We start from the raw sequence: 17,077 nt of genomic DNA on the forward strand, positions 1-17,077 counted from the left end.
ATGCAAGAGCAGTGGACCACTTTTTTTATTTGCACTCTATGTTTTCTCTTTCAATTGTCTAGGTGAATTTATAATTATTGATCTTGTTATGTATGCTTTGTAATTCAATTCTATGGTACTCCTTCATGTACCGCGACTATTTCTTTTATGTTTATTATTACATATGTTAAAATAGTATTTATATATTGAGAAAATGTTCAGTAATATAGAAGCCTATGATTTTCTTAGAAGATACTACTCCTATTCCATATATTTTGACATTTTGGCTTTTTATTATTTTTCAACACAATTAACTTTTTAGGATTTTAAAATCTAATTAATGCATTTTTTAAATATATCCTTATTTGACACTCATTATTCATTACTAGTGATACAAATATTAAAAATCAAGATATTAAATAAGGATATTTTAGTCTAAATAAAATAATTTTTAATTTTTATTAAAAATTTCTTAATTTATGTGTAATAACCTTAAACATTAAAAAAAAAACGAGAAGGAGGTAGGACAACAAGCAACATATTTACTAAAAGGAGTTAATGCTGATAATATTGATCCATAATTGATTATGCAGTTTAGCTTTACTACAAAATAACTTTAGATGTTGTTTGATTTTGTGGGATTCTGTTTGGGACAATGGTAAAGTCTCATGCCAAATAAATTACATAAAATTTAGATTTAAATATAAATTTACTCTACTCTGTAATATTTCGTGACTTCTGTTTGACATATTTAAAACTAGCTAGACTTGATGAGCTTTTTAACTTGTTGGCCTATTAAAAATTTGGTCTATTGGTCTATTTAAAATTTAATTTGTTAACCTACTTGCATCTCTTAATATAATATAAGCCTTTAAGTAGGTTAATAGGCAAAGTCAAACCATAATTTTATATAACAATAAGGCCCTTAATTTTCTTTTGCTGATAATATAAGGCCCTTAATTACATCAACTCTTAGATTTAAGAAAATTCACTTATTACACTCTTTTTTTTTTTACTTTTTAACCTATTCGTGTCTAACTTAAAAAAAAACATTAAACATATAAAAACTTAACCACAAGATACTAAACAAAAAATCTTGACAGAATTTTTCGGCGAAATTTTCACGCTCTAACAAGAAATTTTCAAATTACGTGAAATTATCTTTATTCTTCTTGTTTTTTTTATGGAATTATTATTCTTGTTGGATATGATCTATCCTATTCATTTTAATACTACTAAAAACGGTAAAATTCTTGCTACGGAATTTTAACAAAGTTATAGGAAGTGCTTATAAAACTCAACTTTGGTTAAAATCATCCCTGACCACCGACTCTTACTCGATAGTAAGAAAATCATTATTATCAGTTTCATCTCGAGTAAGAATATATTATTGTCAAATTTGAATAATTATTTATAAATGACACAAAATATATTATTTTAGTTGCTAAAAAACATATTCATATTTCAAAAAATATAAGTTTTATTTTTCGCTATAAGTACATATATAATATAAGTGTTTTTCAGTCTTGAGACACATTCTTATCTTAATAAATTTATCTTAAATTCAATTTACACAAATTTTTAGTAATAAAAAAAAATATATTGTTCTAATATAGTACATCGCCCATGCATCCCATCCCATGCGATCCACGAGTTAACAAACGTGACAATATTTTTCTCTTTTTTGATCATGAAACGTGACAATATTATTTGCAATATCCAACCTCATTTTACTGTTTCCTTTGTTCTTTCTTCATGCTTACAATGAGAGAGACGCACATCAAATGTAAATTTACTAAGTGAACCAAAGTTAATTAACACGGTTAGAGTAAATATAAGTTTAATGTATTAGTACTTCCTTATCATTTTTTATTTTTTTAATTAAGTCTCTGAATTAAAAATTTGTAGTTAAGTTCTTAATTTTCTATAATTTTTGAAATTAGATCTATAGGACTTAAAACCGAAAAAAAAAAACAATTTTGTGACAGTTTTACTAACTTTAAATACTCAATTATAAAAGTTGTAAAAGATTTTTTTTTTACTGAAACAAACTTGTAAAAGATTAATGACTTATTTACATTTTATTTTAATTCAGATAATAGTTCAGGATCTAATGATATATTAAACCTTTAGTGTAAAGAGACTAAACTAATAATTTTTAAATTTAAGCGACTAAAGTAAAATTAAAAACAAAATAAAATGAAGAGGCAATTGCCTAAACAGTGTTGTTGTATTTTTGTACATGCCCCCTCCCCCACCATACCGTGCGATGCACGAGTTCTTAAAAAGTAATAAATAAAATCAATGTTATGTTAAATAAAGTATTCAACGTTAAATTATTCAAAATACAGTACCCCTTGTTTTTCTGTTTCTTTGTTCTTTCTCCAAAGCTTATGTTATGTTATATATATATATACCATGATGCCACCAGCAACGTACTAACGCAATACACACCCACCATTGGATCCACCAATCTCCAACCTTCTTCTCCATTGTTCCGTTTCTCTCTCCAACGGTAACTGCATTGCCCCCTCTCTCTCTAGAGTTCCTTCCCATTTCAATCTGTTGTTGCAGCATTTGTTTTCATGTTCATTTTTCTCCTGCGTGATTTTGTTGCATTGCACGTGATTATGCTAAAAATCTGATTTTGATAGGAATTCTGAGGGCCCCAGAAGCTGATTTGATCTGGGTTTTTCTTTGTTTTGTGTTGAAGGGAAGAACTTTTTTTTTGTGTGTGTTTTTGGTGGTGAGTTTGTAAGAAGCAATGGCACGCAAGAAGATCAGAGAGTATGACTCCAAGAGATTGTTGAAGGAGCACTTTAAGAGACTCTCTGGCCAGGACTTGCCCATCAAGTCCGCACAAGTAAGCATTCTCATCATGGGGTTATTACTTAATTTTACCTAGTGTTTCAGTTTTTTTTTTTTTGGTCTTGAGTCTGAGACTACGGGTGTCCTTCAACCCACTGGATCAGAGACTAATTCTACTCGCAATGCATGGCTGCCGTTGGCCTAAGGAAGTTCTTGCACATGGTGGAGACCGAATGCGGGTTCTCCCGCTAAATAGATTGCTTTCATCCCACTCATGTAAATAGAACGAGGACTACGACAATCCTTTGGGTTAACTAGTGTTTTAGTCTGTAAATTGCTATCAGCCTACTATATTTGAACTAGTATTTTAGTCTATACAAGAATAATTTAAATTGTGATACAAGGTTATTTTTAACTATTGGCATTTTATTTTAAAAAAATATTGATATTCAATTTAGAGATAGAAATAAAGGACGGTAGATCAGAGACCGTGTTAAGAAGATCAAATATAGAGATAAAAATAAAAGAAGGGTAGTCTGTGATAGTTGAGACAGATTTTTTTGAGCTAATTGAGGAATAGAGGAGAGAGAATATCGAGAATGTCTAATTGAGGGAGTGAGGAGTGTGAAAGTTGTGCTCTCTATGTTGTGGGTTAAAGTAGATTTCAAAACTGTTTCTTGTGTTGGCTTGGTTGTGAATCTTGTACTTTAAAAAATTGTTTCTTGACTCACATTGGATCACACATTGAGCTTCGTTATCTTTTTCTTGATATAGGACCCTGTGTTTATTTGAAGCCTATTTGATATCTCAAACACCATTTGGATTTTGTCCTAGATCATGATAGCTATTAAAATCTGGTGCATGACTCAAGGGATCGTACTTCCAAGTCTTTCTTTGTTCTATCTGTCATCTCATTGCATTGCATTAGTCAGATAACAATCTTCAAATCTTGCAGCTTACTGGCTTACTGTAAACAATGTTATTATTGTATTTGGTTTGTTTTCCTGAATGAGTAAATTTAAACAGGACATGATATGATTGATATCATCTTATGGTGTGCCTTGTACAAATTATGTGCAAAAGTTTATACTTGAATAGATCTAATCTGAACCTCTGTCGAAAAAAATTGTTTATCCAGTTGATATGGTGTGTCTTCAATAAAACAATTGAATCACTGCTCTAAGCTGTGCAAGACTATATGATGTATAACTGATATGTGGAAAAGTTCAAATTTGTATCTTACTAGTCAGCCAGTGCAGCATGCTTATGTAACTCGAATAATAATTTTGTTGTGTGTTTTATTTCCTAGGTTACAGAATCCACCGATTTCAATGAGCTAACAGAGAAGGAACCCTGGCTTTTATCTTCAAAATTGGTTGTGAAACCTGACATGCTATTTGGTAAGCGTGGCAAAAGTGGTTTGGTTGCCTTGAATCTGGATTTGGCAGAAGTTGATTCTTTTGTGAAAGAGCGTCTTGGCAAAGAGGTGCTTTTCTCTCCTCTGTCCCTCCAAACCTTAAATTGTTTTTCCCTTTTCATAATCACTTTTTCTTTGTACTTCATATCTACCTTAAGTGTTTGCTCATATTTCTTTTCACTATGATGTAGGTTGAGATGGGTGGATGCAAAGGACCTATAACAACTTTCATAGTTGAACCTTTTATCCCTCACAATGAGGAGTTTTACCTTAACATTGTCTCAGAGAGACTAGGGAATAGTATAAGCTTTTCTGAATGTGGAGGAATTGAAATTGAGGAGAATTGGGATAAGGTGCCAAAATTCATACTTTTTGACCTTACAAATATTACTTGAAGTAAATTCTGCTCATACTTCCTCGTAATTCCCATAAGCTACAAAGTGTTTTGTTCATATTTCAGGTCAAGACTGTATTTATGCCAACAGGAGTGTCTCTTACATCAGAGAGTATTGCCCCACTTGTTGCAACCCTTCCCTTAGAGGTATGATAATTTTACTAATATGTTATTTTCTGAATAAGTTAACTTTGTTTCTTTTTTAATTATTCAGTAGAACCATGGGATTGAATATCACATGCTCTTTTGTTAGAGGACACTTTGTTTCAATTATTTAAAAGTACTTCATTCATGCTTACAGATCAAGGGAGAAATTGAGGGATTTCTAAAGGTGATTTTCGCTCTATTTCAAGGTATATTACAAAATATGCATTTACTAGCATTAGATGTGCTTTAGAAGACAACTTCATTGATTGTAGCATTTAAATTTAAAGTTTTAAACATATTTTTTTCCTATTTTTTTTCCTCATGTTAGATCTGGATTTTACTTTCTTGGAGATGAATCCTTTCACTTTGGTCAATGGAAAGCCTTATCCTCTGGACATGAGAGGCGAGCTTGATGATACTGCTGCTTTCAAGAACTTCAAGAAGTGTGTTTCTTCCCTCAAAATAATATCAACTATTATTTGAAGGATGAATATCATATCTCTAATTCATCATGTATAACTGAATAATGTTTCATAGTAAAAGAATTTATAAACCATGCATGTTATTAATATTTGCAGATGGGGAAACATTGAATTTCCATTGCCATTTGGAAGGGTTATGAGTACTACAGAGGCTTTTGTTCATGGATTAGATGAAAAGGTAAAAAGATATACTTTTGTCGTGTATCTTCAATCAGATTCAATTCATTTATAACTTTGTCCATGAGCTTCAGATCTTAATCACTTTTTCTTCATTAGCAAATACTGTTAACTGTTAATGCATGCTCTGCAGATCTTCAGGGTCAATTGAACTCCCTGTACTAATCTCTTATCAATCACAATTTTATTGCTTCTAGTAATCATGGCGCTATAAATTCTTTTACATATACGCTTATGATGTTTGTGTTTATTTTCTGTTCCCAGACAAGTGCATCTTTGAAATTCACAGTATTAAACCCAATGGGCCGAATTTGGACAATGGTAGCTGGGGGAGGTGCTAGTGTCATCTATGCTGATACGGTGTGTTTCCTATTACCTTAAAAGTTAAATTCCTTGCTAATTTCCAATCTCTTGTAACATTAAGCAACATACTTGGCTGAGGGGTGATTTTCTTCAGCACTATTCTTCAGCAGCATCAAAGGTTTCTAACAGAAGATGGAAAATGTGGTGGATAGCAGTTACAAATTCAATTTGGAGACTCAGGAATGATATGATATTCCATAATCAATCCTTTGATATCACTAGGCTGACAGATAGCACTTTATTCCTTTTATGGACTTGGCTGAGGGGTTGGGAAAGGGACTACAAGGTTCCTTTCCATTGCTGGTCTTCAGCAATGTCTATAGTCTTTAGCTAATGTTTCCTGTTTGGTAGGGTGTTGATTTGTGTAGGGTGTTTTCTACTCCTGATCTTACAGGATCTTATTAGTTGTACCTTGTAGTACCTCTGGTACTTTATCTATTCTAATATAAATTATCTTTGCCTTCCAAAAAAAAATAAAATTAAGCAACATACTTCTTACATACTAATTTATTAAAACAGGTAGGGGATCTCGGTTATGCTCCTGAGCTTGGAAACTATGCAGAATATAGTGGTGCACCCAAGGAAGATGAGGTCTTGCAGTATGCCAGAGTTGTGATTGATGTAATCGATTCTTATCTCAAACATCATTGTTGGCATATTTATGGATAAACTATTTTTGCTTTATGCGATCAGCCATTTCTCGTTTAGAGTGTGTGAAAATAGCTTATCAAATGCATGCTACTTTTGAAACATGATATAGTGATTCTTTATCTCTATGACAATCTCTTTTGCAGTGTGCAACTTCAAATCCTGATGGCCAAAAGCGAGCCCTTGTGATAGGTGGGGGAATAGCTAACTTTACTGATGTTGCTGCTACGTTCAGTGGCATAATTCGTGCTCTGAAGGAGAAGGTGAGCCTATCATCATGAAGCTTTGCTCTATAATATCGTATTAATTTGCTTATATTAGAGTTAATTGATTGTTGACCCTATTACAAACCAGGAACAAAAGCTAAAAGAAGCAAAGATGCACATCTACGTGAGGAGAGGAGGTCCCAACTACCAGAAGGGTCTAGCAAAAATGAGGGCACTTGGAGAGGAGATTGGCATTCCTATCGAGGTTATATAACTAACTGATTCCTTTATTGATTGTATTAACAAACCATCTAAACCGATGCTCAATTTTCTTTAGGAACTTTCTCTGATCTAGTATTTGGTCTCTTTACAGGTTTATGGACCTGAGGCAACAATGACTGGTATATGCAAACAGGCAATCCAATGCATCACTGCTGCTGCTTAATTATCCATTCTTAGGCCAATCCCTTTTTTTACATGTATTTTTCATGGCTAGTTTGAAGTGATTGTTGATTCTTGGTTCCCTTTCCAACTCTCAGAATTGGTAACTTTGGTGAGTTAGAGCATAGGATGTTATAAAACAGTCATTTAGTCATCCAATAAAGTGGTCAAGAGGGTTTTGTATCGTCTAGAATTCTGATAGTACAGTCTTGGCACAATAAACTGGAATGTGTAATTGTTTTATGTTATGTCAAGCTGGAATTTCATGGCTCTCGGCTTTACTTTCAGCAAGTAAATTGATTTTCTTTCCACTTCATGGGAATTTAAAAATTCGGTTTAAAAGGGTCTTTCAATAATATTTATGCACTCCCTCCTTTTCATAATATTTGTGGTGTAAGAACAAAAAATAAGTCTAAAAATAATTATTTTAATTTTTCAATACAATATTAATTAATTATTTTAATTTTTCAATACAATATTAATTACTGGTTACATATATCTTTTACTGTTATATTAATGATGGGTCACAAAAATTATAAAAGAATTAATGATGATAAGGTTAATTTTGTAAAATTATTATTATTTTTTATCAATATATTAGTTTTTCTTAGCATGAGTAAAAAAAATACTTATGACGACAAATATTATGAAGCACAAAGGAGTATGAAATTGTACAAATTCAATTGCTTTGGGAAAAATGTGCATGTGATTGCCTCTCGAGTCTATAAAATATATCAAGAGGCAGATTCATTTCCAAGAGACATTTCACCACACGTTCATGATAGAGTTTAAAATTCATCATAATTATAAATACGGCATGGCAGAATTTAGCATTATCATATAAGACATAACAATTGTTGGAAAAGGATTTTGAAGTCAGAAAGAAATCAGGTGATATTGCTAAATTGTTATGTCTGACTTTAGCATAACAATTGTGTGGTGCTGCATTGTTGATTGCTCTCTTGTTGCTAAATTGTTCTCTAATAAACATTAGAGAACAATTTAGCAACAAGAGAGCAATCAACAATACAGCACTAATGTTTATTAGAGAACAATTTAGCAACAAGAGAGCAATCAACAATGCAGCACCATCATAAACAACATAACATAGTTTACCTTTTAAAACAGAATCAAGCTTTAGCATTAATGAACCAAACTGTAGAAGGTTCACCAATAATCTATAAAACTTGGACCATTTCTCGATTTGTTCATTTAAGTTGTCATTTGATTTATATTTTTTTTGGTTCACTTTGTTGTCATTTATAAAAACTAAAGCTTTTTATGACTTCTCTGAAGAGAAAATAAAGCATGCTTGAGTTAATTTGAGGAAAATATTGGTTGGTACCCACAAAACCCTTATGGCAAAGCTTTAAAAATAATCAAATTATAAAATGTGTACAAGAAGTTTCAAATATGATAAACACTAATGTTTCTCCAGATTCTGGATTGTTGTCTATTGTCTACCTTTCAGTAATGAGGCGTGGTACTAATTCTCGTTGGGGTCATCATGACTTATACGTTCCTGGCCATAAGGTAATGTTAAGTGAGATTTGAATCGTAGAATAGCATGTAAAGTTTGCCCATTTGCCCACGTTCCAGGCCATAAGGACAAGGTTACCAACACAATGATGATAGAAGCTTTACAAGTTGATGGAATGTAATAGAAACCAATGTTCTGTTCTTGAAGTAAAATTGAATGAGTTGATTTAGATGAACTTTCTCATAAGTATTTGTAGGAGATGAAAATAAAATAAATTAAGGAAACAAAAATAAATCAAACTTCTTATGTAATTTAAAATTAACTTACACACTGAAAAGTGCTTATGAACCTAGCAGAGCTTGACATTCTTGTCTTAAAAGTCTCGGTGATCTTGTCTTAAGATTTTAAAATTAAGAAAAATATCATAAGCTAGAAGTTAATCCAAATTCATCATATATGTGATTTGCATGCTTAATTCGTTATAGTTTTTGTTCTCACCTTATTGTGTTGTTTTCAAATATGTTCCAAACAAAAAGGTCTTAGATTGATCCATTTTGAAATTTTTTTTTGATGCATTATATTTTTTTTAGTCCTGGATTAAAAACCATAAGTGTCCACTAACCCACTAGGTCAGAGATTAATCCCGTTCACGGTTTATGACTTTCATTGATCTAAGAGAATTTTACACAGTAAAAATTGATCACGATTTTTTCGTTAAATAAATCGTTCTCACTTATGAGAACACAACAGAGTTACACCATTATGTCAACCTTTTGAATTTTTCATATGTTACATAAAACTTTTGTTGATAAAATCTTTATTTTCTAGCATTTTCTTCTGCATTATATGTTACATAGTAATCGATACGTGGCTATATCTATTATCTTACAACCCCAGAATTAGAAAATATAAATACACACATAGCCCCGTTTGTGAAATGATAACCAGTTTTCCATTTATATACCTTCATAGATAAATACAACAATGAACCTGATTATCTCTTCAGCAACTACAAGAGTGAGGTTTTACACTCCAAGCAAATACTGCTTTTGTCACTCAATTGAAAATTTCTGGCTCTATAACCTCGATGGTGAAGATTGCTCTTCTAAAAGTAAACTAAAAGGTTTATAACAGCATAGAGAAGTTTGAGGGTTAGGATGAGTAATTCCTTTTGCAGGTTCATAAAAAATATTAGATGGTAAAAACATAATTTCACTTTGAGCATAACATCAAATGCTACCTGTAATTATTGCACCACAATAGCTTCAAATAAAGAAGTTAAAATCAAGCATATATTATAAATGAATAGGAGAAGCACAATTTTTCCAGCTTGGTTGTTTCCAATAAAACTATGTCATGTCAGGTTCTTCAAACATTAGGTCTTGAAGACCTTGTATAAAAGACTTGTGAACATGTCAGACAGAACCTTGCATATAGGTTGTTGTAAAGGAGATCATTTTGCTAATTAACAGAAAATTACCAAGGTGACCTAAATTGTTGTTAAAAAAGAGTCACATTGGATGGCTCCATATTACTGATGTACATCCTTCTGCAAGTAATTGGGGAAGATGTTTGCTTTAGAGCTTCTTCAGTGACGCTTTCAAGTGTGGTTGAAGAGTTATTTTATTGGTAGCCATCTGAACGTCATAACAAAGATTCCCATCAACCAGCTGGAAACATCTTCTTATCTCTTTAACCTGTGTGAATGCAATCAGTGCATAAAACATTTAGGTACCACAGAAAGAGCGAGAATGATATCTCAATATTGTAGTAAAGCTGGTAGTAAGGTTGTAAGGTTGGTAGTAAGGTTGTTTCCTTAATCTGAAGTGGATATCTAAATTGTTTTACCATAGGGTATAGAGATAAGTATGGCAGAGAAATTATTTCCTATGGTAAATAAAACATATGATTTAGTGGGAGAAATAAAAAAAGCAATGATACGAATGAGCATGGTAATATGATAATATCACGTAAAACTTTTGGCCAAGTAAAAAACAAAATGAGGTATTATAAGAAACCAATGATTTATCAACTTAATTAAAATCCAAGTAAACTGAAAAACATATTGAATAACTTCTTCATCTACCAAATGTTCAAAAGTCTACAGTCCCCTACACCTGCTCTCTAAAGTTCTGTTGGCTTTCTGTTTGTAGCAACCATAACCTCACATATGATGATAAAAGAACATTTCAAAAAAATATAAAATATCCATTATACAATTTTTTTGACACATTCATTATATCATAAGACACCTTATTAAGATATCTTACTAAGATGGTTGTTTTTGAAGTGTAACCTAAAGGCAGCCATTCAATCACTATCAGAATGTAATGAATGTGAACAACACAATTATAAGCATGAGACATTAGTATTGTTGCTTTTGGGAAAGACCAATTTGGATTACCTTAGAAGCGTTCCCCACTATTTCACTCTGAAGCTGTATCACTTTCTCTTCAGCGCTGTATGTTCCTTTCTGTTGGCACAATATCAAGTAGCACTTTAGTAGCAGAAAATGGCAAAGGGAATCAAAAATGAAAAACAGGAAAATAACTTGCTTCATGGACCTAAAAACAATGAAATAAGCAAGATCTTTATGTCTAAACAATTCAATAAGGAAGAAAACTATAAATCCAGCCAATATTTGGAAGAATATCTTAACATAACAAAATAAACGTAACGCTTTATATAACTTATAAATCATTGAATATAGAAAGAAATTTATGCAAGTGCTATATCACTCTTGCAAACAGCTGACAACAATGGATTGCATACAATGTTAGGAAAATTGGGAATAAAAATGTAGCAAGGGATGAACTTTTTTGCCATAGGAGCTTATTTGTAGTAAATAGAAAATAATAGAGATGTGCTTGTTGTAGTTTGACAAGTAAGGAAAAATTCAAGGAGTTAGGCCAGATCAAAGGGTAATACTTATCAAAATCAAATCAGGGCATGAACTTTTTTATTCAAATTGAGCTGTCTGCAAATTTAAACAGAGTTATAGTAATTAAGAGTCCATGGAGCTTCCAAACCCACCATTCCTCTAGCATAAAGATTATAGAGACACATGAAGCCAATTGGTCAAACAGTGTATCCATGACACAAAACCAAATCAAATTGGCAAATAGTACCTGAACTTCCACAAGACCATTGCTTTGAGCAATCACAACTTCAATAGTGCCATCAGGTTTAGGACGCCAGTATCCACTCTCAGCATGCATAGGCTCTCCAGAGCTGAGTTTCCATGTCTTCTGAGTGTACCCTATCACGGGCTACACCCATTTCACACACACAACCAAACCAAATAAACAAAATCAGTGCACAATCTCACACACATAAAGAAAAAGAGAGACTTGAGGAGTTAAACTGAAGTCCTCAGCATATATCATCATAAATGATTAAAAAAAAGAAAGTAATTGAAAAACACTAAGAGTGTAATCCAATTGTTCGTTGTCATATAATTAGAAAAGGTTTAATGGTGATGCACAGATGGTGCAAAACAGTTTTCCACTGTCATCCAATCACCCGCTGGTTTGTAAAAGTCAACAAACTTACCATACATGATAATTTGTAATCAGATGACAATATAGAACTATTTTGCACTGTCACTGCATAACCTTTTTTTCTCAATTAGAAATCATTTACATTTTTGTAATAATTAATTTAAAACATCGTGTGTTTGGATAGTTTTTTAAGTTTTCTTTGCTAAAGACCAAAGGTAACATCCTTGGAAAGCAATCTTGCTCGAGTTGGTTAGTATCACTGAGTGACAAAACTCTCCCTTAACACAGCTGCATATCCAAACTCGAACTCTAGATTACTAGTTAAACTGAAACAACTCATTGCTAGTTGATCCGCATTAGGTGGTGGAATAATTTTTAATTCATTGACAGCCATATACTTTTGGTGCATCAAAATTAAACTCTAAAAATCACCGAACATGTGAATCAACTGGCATGGTTTTTCCAGCTTATCCAGAGGTCTCGGATTACAGCTAAGCTGAATATTTGGAGGGAGAACTTTTTCGCTTATGGCAATCTTATTCGCCTCCAAAAGAATTGTCTAGGTGAAGGTGGTCTAGAAAAAAGAAAACTCTAAACAAAACAAAACCCAGTAATAAAAGAGAGAACTTTGAGAGACCCAGATAGTGTTTATGCAGAAAGAGAGAGGTAAACCTTGTTGGGGGAATGTGAGAAGTGAAGCTCTTCGCCATAGGAGAAGGAATTGATAGTGGGGAAGCCTCCTTCTCCTTGGCCTCTCCATGTGCCCAGAAGGTAGGAGATTGGTGCCACTGCCGGGTGGATCACCGCCGGCGATGTTTCCGGCGCCGGAGACTCCGTTTCTGCATCCATTTTCTTTGTTTTTTCTCTGTTTCTGTGACTGTATTGTTGTGCAATCCGAAATGCCGAGATGGGGTTCTTTGGATTTATTGTTTTGACTTGACCTTTCTTGTTATTCACGGTCGGATTATATTTATTTCATACACTATTGGCAATATTATTGTAAAAGAATACAATCCAAAAAACAAAACGAATAAAATATAAAATATAATATTAATGAAATATTAATATTTCATTAAAACTATATTTTTTATTTTAAATATAAGAAATTTGATTATTATTAGGTTTTAATTATTTATAATTTATTATAAAAATTCTTTAAATATATAATTTAATTATATTCTAATTTTAAACTAAAAACTTATAAAAAATTACCCAAATCTAAAAATAAAAAATATAAATTTAATATAGAAATAGAAAAAAAGTTAAAAAAATAACAACCTTCCTATGTGAAATTCACATAAAAAAGGAAATAGCCGTTTTTGCTTAAAAATTGAAATAACTTTTTTAGTAAAATCTGATCTGCTTATTACGTTTCTATTCCAATACGAAACAAAACTAATATATATATAATAAGTATCTTTATATTGTAGTATTGTATTGGATTCAATTCTTTTATGAAAAAATTGGGTAGAGTTTCATTGCAATAAATTCTCTGCATCCCTTGCTTTTCAAATTTGATCTCCTTCCATATTTCAGAAGCAGCAACTAATTCAAGACTCCATTTGCTAAACTCAGGGATAATTTCATTACTTTCAGGGGCAAAATGGCATCCTTCATTTCCAGCTTGCACACATGCTTCAAGAGCTACCTGATACATTTTCCCTAAAGTTCCTCCACCAAATTGCAGTACAAAATACTCCCCAAAGATATGGTCAGAGCATAGGAGTGTTTGGTTGTATAGAAATGAATTAGAGAAAAAGAGAAAAAAAATAAAAAGAAGAGAAAATGTAGATTTTCATTTTTTTTTTTGAAAATTTCTCTTCACATTTTTTTTTCTTTTTTACTCTCACCAAACAAAGGATAAATGTTAAATAAATCTTATTTACGTAAGTTTAATTTTATTTTTTTTACTATAATAAAAAATGATATTAATTTTATTACATTAAATTAAATGATAAAAATATTATATAACTTTTCGATTTTAAAAAAAATTATCTAAATATTACCTATGGTGAACCTAATAGATTTTTATTGATTTTCAAAAAACATGAATCATAAAAAAATTTCTCTGTCAAACACGTAGGTTTCTATGAAACATTTTCCTTTTTAAAAGTAAGTTCCTTTCCATGCTACGCTACGCACCTTTTCACCGGTTTTCCATCTTCTGAATCCCACGAATTCCAAATACTAGAGACACCTTACTTCATTTTTTTTTTCCAGCATCTGAGAATTAGCAGTGAGTAACAATTGAGAATGAACAAAGGTGCAGCCGGAGGATTAGGGGGCGGCGCTGGCGCCGGAAGCGGGCCCACTGCGGCTGCGGCGGCGGCGGCGGCGCAGAAGCAGAAGACTCTGGTGCAAAGAGTCGAAGGCGATATCGCCAACATCGTCGACAATTTCAGCCACCTTGTCAACGTTGCAAGGGTATATTTATTTAATTAACTTTTTTTTTTCTGCATTTCCATTGTCTCGCTCACTCACTTTTGGATTCTATTGATCTGGTGTTTTGTGAAATTGCGGTTTTGATTGCGTATTCAAATAGAATCAACCACACACCTACTGTGACACCATATAATTGATGTAGAGAGTAGAGACAACTGATGTAGCAAGAATTGTGGTTGCTTACTGTTGTAGAGAGTAGAGACCCCGAAAACCTTGACATTGTGGCTGAAAACCTTAGAACCTTGGTTTGAAGGAAGAAGACAGTGAGGGACGACACTGAGATGAGCGAAACAATTTGTCTAATTAATAGAATCAACTGTAGTGAGAAATAATTTGAAATGATTTGTCTTATAGAACCAATTAAGGTGAGAAATCATTAGATGTTTTTGGTTGCTGTTGTGTTGGTGTGAATTTGGGTTAACATTTACGGAATTAATTTTAGATGATCTTAATTTTGCAAAATTGATTTTGGTTGAAAATGAATTTTTAGTGATGTGATTTATGTTGAAATTTGTAGTAAAATTTTCTCAACTCAACACAAAAGCTGTGTTGTTTTGCTTCTTGTCTAACATGCTCTTAGGATCAAAGAAAAGTTTGGTTTGATAAAATCATCAATGTTTTTTCTTTTTTTGGGCAAATTGTGTTTGGTACTCTCAACTGTGTGTTTGGTTGTCTCAAATGCCTATCTGAAGTCTGAACATATTCTTATTCGTTGAGAGGCTGGAATAATGGGAAGTTGCCGTTAAGGCATGGCAAAAGGACCAAGTCTTCATAATGGGAGAGGCTCCTATGAAAAAAACTATCTTAAAGTAACTTTGGTGATGCCATTTCCATTTGCATTGAGGACCTGTTATGATTGTATCCCTGTCTGGTGCCTGCCACTGGCCTAAGTAGGGATACTAGGAGGTTGGAATGGAATTTAGAGATAAGATAAACATAATCTATTGAAACTGACAATGTCAGATTTCTTCTGAGTTGGTTAATCTTGGAAATAGAAAATTGTGTATGTTTCAAATTTCAATTATAATTTTAAGATAAAGATGGCCTGAGTGTAGTCTCTTCCAATTTACTCTTTCTTATACATTTTCTTAGTTTTTGTGACTCCAAGAAAAAGGAGAATGTAGTCTCTTCCAATTTACTAGTTCCAATTGATTAGTTTCTTGTTCTCAAACATGGTTAATAGTTGGTGTTCACATCTTCTCCTTTGGATATTGTTGGTGAAGATGAACCTTCTCTTCTTTGATAGTCAATATACATCCATTCTTTCCTGCTCATTGTCGCACTGGTGTGTTCCAAGTGGACAGTTAAGAGCCACTATGCATACATGGGGATACTTGGATTATGGATGATTTAGCTTTTTAAGTTGGTCTAATCCCAGTTCTGATCCCAGGGTGGACAATTGGAAATGTCTGCAATATCCTAACATACTAAAATTATGTGCATAATGTTAAGTTTCTACTTGTAATTTGTTTACTTACAATCTTACATTCTTGCAGGTAAATGATCCACTAGTTAGAAATTCACAGGAAGCTTTTATGATGGAGATGCGTGCTGCTAGGATGGTAAGTGCAGTTTTGTTGATTCTTGTGCTTCTGAACAAGCATTTGCACAAAGATATATTGTTTTTTGCTTGAATTTTATGCAAATTTTTTAAGGGTTTCTGTGAAGAGAAGTTTGCTTGTCAGTTCCTTACCGCCTATTGGAGTGATAGATTGTGTCTGACAACACTGGAAATATTACACCTGGCAATTTTAGCTCTTTTATGTGGATTATATAGTTCATGCTTATAGTTAATTGAATTATAATTTATATATTTCTGTATTCAATTTATATTAAATTATTTCGTTCAAATGCCACAATAGCTTTCTCTCCATTGTTCTGCAAGTCTTGTTAAGTATGGTTGGGCTGACAAGGTTTAGCATTGGATTTTAAGGTTGTTGAGTTCTTTTCTTTTCTTTTTTTCATTTTTTATATTGATTGATTACACAGGTCCAGGCAGCTGATTCTCTATTGAAGTTGGTGTCAGAGCTTAAGCAAACTGCAATATTTTCAGGATTTGCCTCTCTTAATGATCATGTAGAACAAAGAAGGATTGAATTTAATCAGCTGGCAGAAAAAACAGATCACACATTATCCAGAGTAGGGGAGGAAGCTGCTGCTAGCCTAAAAGAACTTGAATCTCATTATTCTTCTTCTGCACTGAAGACTATGCAAAACCTGCAGCCATAGTTAAGAATCTATCGATGCAATGAGCACTTATCACTTGATGGATTATGCTTTTTTTAGTGTAATAGGTTTTTTTTTGGTTTAAAATCGTTGTAATATCCTTGTTTGGATTAGGATTAAGAAGTAGAAACTGTTATTTCTTTACCGAGGAAATGGAAAGCATGATTATAATTATTGATAAGCAAGGAATTTCAAATGATGTGGCTGTTGTAACAAATTTCTGTTATCTGAAATCGTTTAAGACATGTTTGGTGGTTAGGATATAATAAGATGGGATAGAATAAAAGGGGACATTTTTATATTTTTTGGTACATATTTTGTTAAGTTATCTAATTGCATTTATGAGAATACGAAGGTTGGGATATTT

At 32.5% G+C, this 17,077-nt stretch overlaps 3 protein-coding genes across 4 annotated transcripts; 2 read left to right on the forward strand and 1 right to left on the reverse strand.

The window, feature by feature from the left end:
• Positions 1 to 2,347: 2,347 nt before the first annotated feature.
• On the forward strand, positions 2,348 to 7,373 carry LOC114422050 (ATP-citrate synthase alpha chain protein 1-like). Of its 2 annotated transcripts, none has more exons than XM_028388230.1 (13): positions 2,348 to 2,494; positions 2,693 to 2,842; positions 4,097 to 4,273; positions 4,396 to 4,557; positions 4,665 to 4,745; positions 4,900 to 4,951; positions 5,074 to 5,188; positions 5,324 to 5,405; positions 5,669 to 5,764; positions 6,287 to 6,388; positions 6,562 to 6,678; positions 6,770 to 6,886; positions 6,995 to 7,373. In XM_028388230.1, the coding sequence occupies exons 2-13, from the start codon at positions 2,744 to 2,746 to the stop codon at positions 7,064 to 7,066; spliced, it is 1,272 nt and encodes a 423-aa protein (XP_028244031.1). In that variant the 5' UTR covers positions 2,348 to 2,494; positions 2,693 to 2,743; the 3' UTR covers positions 7,067 to 7,373. The 2 variants fall into 2 exon arrangements, with proteins under 2 accessions (XP_028244031.1, XP_028244032.1); XM_028388231.1 differs by having other exon boundaries at positions 2,369 to 2,494; positions 2,634 to 2,842.
• Positions 7,374 to 9,812: 2,439 nt separating this feature from the next.
• LOC114422685 (UPF0678 fatty acid-binding protein-like protein At1g79260) lies at positions 9,813 to 12,982 on the reverse strand. The gene is made up of 4 exons (XM_028389164.1): positions 12,715 to 12,982; positions 11,671 to 11,811; positions 10,947 to 11,015; positions 9,813 to 10,239 (listed from the first exon to the last, which is right to left on the reverse strand). The coding sequence occupies exons 1-4, from the start codon at positions 12,889 to 12,891 to the stop codon at positions 10,120 to 10,122; spliced, it is 507 nt and encodes a 168-aa protein (XP_028244965.1). The 5' UTR covers positions 12,892 to 12,982; the 3' UTR covers positions 9,813 to 10,119.
• Positions 12,983 to 14,143: 1,161 nt separating this feature from the next.
• LOC114423076 (mediator of RNA polymerase II transcription subunit 22a-like) lies at positions 14,144 to 17,021 on the forward strand. The gene is made up of 3 exons (XM_028389687.1): positions 14,144 to 14,466; positions 15,981 to 16,046; positions 16,474 to 17,021. Exons 1-3 carry the CDS (start codon positions 14,296 to 14,298, stop codon positions 16,711 to 16,713), a joined length of 477 nt encoding a protein of 158 aa, XP_028245488.1. The 5' UTR covers positions 14,144 to 14,295; the 3' UTR covers positions 16,714 to 17,021.
• The last annotated feature ends 56 nt before the right edge of the window (positions 17,022 to 17,077 follow it).

The sequence above is a fragment of the Glycine soja genome, chromosome 8 (assembly GCF_004193775.1).
Source record: "Glycine soja cultivar W05 chromosome 8, ASM419377v2, whole genome shotgun sequence".
In the NCBI taxonomy this organism is placed as follows: domain Eukaryota; kingdom Viridiplantae; phylum Streptophyta; class Magnoliopsida; order Fabales; family Fabaceae; genus Glycine; species Glycine soja.

Excerpts from the sequence above, each read along its gene's own strand:
- LOC114422685 (XM_028389164.1), bottom strand. The coding sequence starts at position 12,891 with ATGGATGCAGAAACGGAGTCTCCGGCGCCGGAAACATCGCCGGCGGTG. Across the intron at positions 11,812-12,714 it reads TCTCACATTCCCCCAACAAG|CCCGTGATAGGGTACACTCA; the intron begins GTTTACCTCTCT and ends AAATGGGTGTAG. Across the intron at positions 10,240-10,946 it reads TAGTGGGGAACGCTTCTAAG|GTTAAAGAGATAAGAAGATG; the intron begins GTAATCCAAATT and ends GCATTCACACAG.
- LOC114423076 (XM_028389687.1), top strand. The coding sequence starts at position 14,296 with ATGAACAAAGGTGCAGCCGGAGGATTAGGGGGCGGCGCTGGCGCCGGA. Across the intron at positions 14,467-15,980 it reads ACCTTGTCAACGTTGCAAGG|GTAAATGATCCACTAGTTAG; the intron begins GTATATTTATTT and ends ACATTCTTGCAG. Across the intron at positions 16,047-16,473 it reads AGATGCGTGCTGCTAGGATG|GTCCAGGCAGCTGATTCTCT; the intron begins GTAAGTGCAGTT and ends TTGATTACACAG.
- LOC114422050 (XM_028388230.1), top strand. The coding sequence starts at position 2,744 with ATGGCACGCAAGAAGATCAGAGAGTATGACTCCAAGAGATTGTTGAAG. Across the intron at positions 5,765-6,286 it reads GTGTCATCTATGCTGATACG|GTAGGGGATCTCGGTTATGC; the intron begins GTGTGTTTCCTA and ends TTATTAAAACAG. Across the intron at positions 6,679-6,769 it reads TTCGTGCTCTGAAGGAGAAG|GAACAAAAGCTAAAAGAAGC; the intron begins GTGAGCCTATCA and ends ATTACAAACCAG.